Below are 5254 nucleotides of genomic sequence, written 5' to 3'. Positions count from 1 at the left end.
AAGAGTGACTGTTTTTCCATGTGTGACTTGCTACGAGTAACCTCCCCTAAATGCAGTTTACAGCACATCAGCAAAATAGCAGAAGGCATAATAATTAACCCTCCAGAGAAAATAAGCAAATTTATTTAAATTAAACAAACCACTTAAAATAGATTTATTTTAATTGAAAGTACATTAAATGAAATTATCTTTTTTTTTTGAGGGATTGTAGTAATTTATAAGTGAATAAAAACTACATCTCTTTTTCAATATTTCTAAGTCTTAGATCTCAAAAGAGTAACACTGGAGAACGCCTAGAGTTTTCCAGCTTTAGAATGACTTGGTAACAGTAAACTTCTAGCTTCTGAATTGATAGAAAAATGAAATTTCTGCAAGTGTGAGTTGAAATATCTGATACAAAATATGGTAATGCTGCATCATGACCATCTTATACACATTGCAGATGATCTTTTTACGTGGACATAAATACAGCAGAGGAGGATTGTTTAAACATTAAGTCAATATCTGCTTATAGGCTAAAGTTGCGGTTAAAATATTAATTAGACGGTGAATGAGAGAACTTAAAGTAAGCCAAGGGATAACAAATGATGGTTGATTTTCATAACCAAGTTGCAACACTTTAGTAAGCTAGAGAAGGAATACTGTCCTTTCTGGCCTGTAATTGTTTATTGCATATTAAAATACTGACGTATAGGCTCATTTATGCAGTTCCTTAGACTCCTGTTAGATTATACTTCATTTGCCTGCCTGTAATTTCTGTCTTGTTGTTTAATATATTGTGTCACTTATCAGTGTTAACACTGATCCATACTGCACGTTAATGACATACGAAATAATAGAAATGGCCCACTGATACATTACAGTGTCACATCACAAAACACGTCATTTCAGAAAATGTTCTAACAAAACACTGCCTGAGTCGAACATTTATTCGCTTACTAAGGCAAGTCTAATAGAGACTTTTTCTTTGGGATAGCAACTGTGGTCAAGTTTTGTGTGTGTGAACAATACCTAGATGATCGTGAATGCTATTGTAAGGTAATAGTAATAATTATATTATTAATATTATAATAAAACTGAAAAAATCCCCAACAAGTAAGTATCCATTCTAGTTTTCCAAACTATACTCTAGTGAGACAAGAATTGCTTAGGGAGTAATGGTTATCCCTTTTCAGCAAGGGTGGAGGGAAATCCTCACTCCTTGAGGCCAGTGACAAAATTCCCAGCTGGTTTCACCTTACTCCTGTAAAGCAGAAGTAACCAAACTCCTTTACCTGTTCCTGGAAAGAAGCTGCAAAAAGTCTCCTGAAAAAAAGGTTCTTCAGAGGGAAAGATGACCAGAGGGCAACAGTGTTCACATAAGCTGTTAATCTTGTCTTGTTATACTCCAAGCAAATTAATCAGTAGTATATTACATATGAAAAAAACAGTGATGGCAGCTGGACTGGATGGATCACAAGGAAGTAACCTACTATGTGCAAAGAAAAAATAAAAAAGAGAAATTTGGGGCTCTCACTTCACTGTGATCACAGTTTAATGATGATTTCCTCTTTGTCAGGTGGTTTCACTGAACTGTAAGTTCATAAATGCATATGTGGAATGATAGTGACAAGGGTAATGATACATACGATATAGTTGTTGCATTGATCTGGCTTCTCTTCAGTGTGTCTTTTTGGTGCTTGACTATCTTTGGTTGTACGTCCTTTAACTTTTTTATGTGGTGCACCATTTTCTGAAACAAACGTTTGTACCATATATGATAGAAGTGTTGAAGTTATCTTATTTTCATGTAACTTTTCTATTTTTTTGCAGCAATTTGGTAAAATCTTAGATGTTGAAATTATTTTTAATGAGCGAGGCTCAAAGGTAAGCAGTTTAATTCACCCATGGAGATTTTTAATTTGTTTAAAATATTTATATGAGTAAAAGGAAACAACTGCACTTCTGTAAAAAATAATGTCTGAAATTCCATGTTAGTGAAAACATCCTCTGAGCTGTCATTCAGTTTCCTAAGCAGCATGAAAATCATTGGGCTAATTTTATATCTTTTAAAGGGGGTAATTTTAGCTACTCCAAACTGTCATTTGTTTTACGGGAATGTTGATTTCTGCTGTTTTTATTCTTCAGTGGTAATTATCTTGTTTATTTTACAAGATGAGTCCGTACTTACAGATATTTGTAAGCAGGTTTGTATTAGTACAGGTATTTTTTCCCCCTATTGAAATGAGAGGTGATAATGATACCTAATAACTATCCTCCTTAGTAATTAGCTGAGAGAATATGTGATTGTTCTAGGTTATCTAAGTGCAGATGTTTTCCTCTTTAGTTAAGACTTCAGTACACCAACCCTTTGAAAACAATCTATTTTAACATGTATTTAAAAGAGTTCTTGCTGTATTACAAACATGTAATTTTTTCTGAAAATTACTTTGCCTTAAATGCATACTTCAATTTATTCAATATTTAAGAAATAAAGCAAGATAGAATGGCTATGGCTGCATTAGCATCATTAGCTGCTGCAAAACTGTAGCCCAGTATGCTTCACCTATGATATCAGCTGCATTATAAGGATTTATGTGTATGTCATATGCATGATTATCTTTTTCCTTTTCCTCCCATGTCAGTCACACTAGAATGTTTATACACCGATGCTTCAGTATTCCTGTAATATTATATATGATTTATTATTAGCGATGGAATTCTTTTCCTGTTATAGACATATTGTAATCTGTCATTTTTTAAGAATCAGATGTATCCTAAATCTCTCTTAAATCATATATTTTTATTCTGTTAATTTTTGCATTAGCATTTTTGTATTTATGTTCTAAATTTAAAGCCCTCACCTTTTTTTATTAAAATAGAATAGCTGAAATATCCTGGTTTATATTAAAAAAAAAAAAATTCTGACATTCATTAATTAGCACCCTTGCCTGCTAGCCCAAACCCAGTGGGAACATTTACTGTTTTTTCAGTAAACAACAAAAATGTGTGGAATTTGGTGACTTAGAATCTCCTGCTCTGGCTGAAATTTATTATCATTAAATTAGAGCTTGTTCAGTCATGTTTGTAAAAGATGTTGATTGTCCAGAACCTGCTTCTCCTGGACAGTATTATAAATTTCAGGTCCCCCCATACTTACCGCCTTTGATTGGTTCTGTTGAAGATGGAGTGGAACTGAGTACACATGTCATGGTGGTGGTGGTTTACACATTTGTTTGGCCATGAAATCTTACATAAGTAGGACACTTCACCACCACGTCTGCATCAGACTGCATAAGTATAAGGCTTTTTTAAATATTTGGAGGGTGGGGTGAGGAGGTACTTCTGAACTTTTTTTTTTATAGTGATCTTGCAGTAGTGAAAACATCTCAGTGCATTTTGCTAAAAACAAACTCCTAGAAAGGATTTCAGAAGGAAGAGGTTTTTCTAGGTAGGCTTATAATGTCACTACCTGAGTTACAGACTTTGTGTTAGAGACTCGAAGTCCTATTCTTATTCAGTGCTTCTAAACTATCCAGCGCTGTGTTGGTGCATCTGAGGAAGCTGCTGAAGATACTCAAAGCAGTTCTGTGATGCATCTCATTGCTTAAGTGTGCTGCTTCTTAACTTGTTTAGAGTTATTTCAGATATAGCTACATAGTATTTTGATTTGCAGAAGTACCCTTAGATTCTCTGAATTAAATAAAAAGTTAAAAAAATAGGACTAGGAATAAGAGGAACTTTTTTTTTTTTTAATCTGATATTTCGTGTCCATTCTGTAGGATTTAAGACGCAGCAGATTAAAGTCCCATTCCTGGCAGTGCTTATCTATGTTTTCATAAAATTCCACTGAAACTGAAAGGACTACTAAGTGGTCTCAAACTGAGTACAGGTAAAAAAGTTTGCAGGATCAAAATTCAAATTTGTTTTTAGCAGTAGTTTGGCATAAAAGAATTGCTAGAAATTGTTTTTGTTTCTGTTTTTGTTTATTTCTTTTTATTCCAATAATTAATGTTTAAGACGATTATTGCAAAAACAACAGAAGTAAGCTGATTTTTGTACCATAAGAGTTAAGAAAAATGGAATTGCAGATTCAAAAAACATAATGGTGCAGCACCACCATAAAGCATACAATAATTTTGCAGAAGGGAGTCTCTCCATAAAAGAAACCCTAAAATAACACAAGTTTCATACTACACATTTCTATTTGGGAGCATAATAATAATGAAGATAGCTTCGCTAGAATTGTATGGCAACACTTATGACATTTGAAACTCTTCTTTTTGTAAGGATTGCAAGAATTTCGGTATTGTTTTGGTGTAGATCTTTCTCAGAACCTGTGTTAAATGAGACTTATCTTTGCCAATTCTTGAAGCTGTTGATCAAAGTAACATTAAAAACTGCTCGTAACTTACCTTTCTCTGTGTTTACCGCTCATCTTGGAAGGACAATTTGAAATATAGCTTCCATTACTGTGCATATTTTAACACTATTCTGCTGTTTCAACACTGCAGCTCTCTGAGGAGCTGCGAATGGCTTTTGTCTCAGGCACAATTGCAAGGCTGCAAAGATACAGGAACATCAACAAGTACCCTTTTTTTTACAGTTGTAAATTAATGCTCTATACATTATATACTACACATACACTTTTGTAAATCTGTTTTTGTGTGTATGTATTAATATCTAGAATATATTAACATAGATTTCTTCAAACAAGAAGAGCTCCAAAGCGCCTCCCAATTTAAAACAGACCCTTCTCATGTACTAACTTGGCTATTACTAAATCATCTGACAGACTTAAAAATAAAATGCAGAAATTAACTTTACCAGTTAATAAAATACACAGTATGCTAAGTTAAAGTAGCTATTGAATCAGCTGCATATAAAATTAATGTTAACGTGTTTGTGTAGATATTTGAATATGTGATGAATGAATCTATGTTCTGTGATTGAGTTTCTGTGTCAGCTAGGTAAAATTAAAGATTTGCATAAATAATAAGAGCTTAATTTAAATAGTGTTAATTATGAGGATAAGTACAACATAGGAAATTTTAAAATTAAAATGAGTATTCTTTTCAGAATCTTTGAAGTTCCTCTCTTATCTTGGCTTGTGGCTCCACTTTATATCTTTTTCTGATTTTTTAATATAATTAGGTTTTTATCTTTCCCTTCAGTTGTTTGAAAAAAAATTAACTGGAAGTGCTGTGAGCTAAGACAACTGATTCAAAATTTTGGCTAAACAATTCTCACCAAATGTTTGCAATTCTGAGAAGGG

General features: G+C 33.1%; 1 protein-coding gene across 1 annotated transcript in view; it reads left to right on the top strand.

The window, feature by feature from the left end:
* The window catches only part of LOC104618496 (RNA binding protein fox-1 homolog 1), a gene marked incomplete at its 3' end in the record, with an annotated part of 47609 nt that overhangs the window by 40051 nt on the left and 2304 nt on the right, over positions 1-5254 (top strand). The window contains exon 3 of the mRNA XM_010284107.1: positions 1813-1866. Within this exon, the coding sequence (XP_010282409.1) occupies positions 1813-1866 (54 nt within the window). The remainder of the gene's footprint in view (positions 1-1812; positions 1867-5254) is intronic.

Source organism: Phaethon lepturus, unplaced genomic scaffold (assembly GCF_000687285.1).
Source record: "Phaethon lepturus isolate BGI_N335 unplaced genomic scaffold, ASM68728v1 scaffold18983, whole genome shotgun sequence".
NCBI classification, from domain to species: Eukaryota; Metazoa; Chordata; class Aves; order Phaethontiformes; family Phaethontidae; genus Phaethon; species Phaethon lepturus.
Note: the sequence above shows the minus strand (reverse complement) of the source record. Positions and strands in the feature narration are given on the sequence as shown.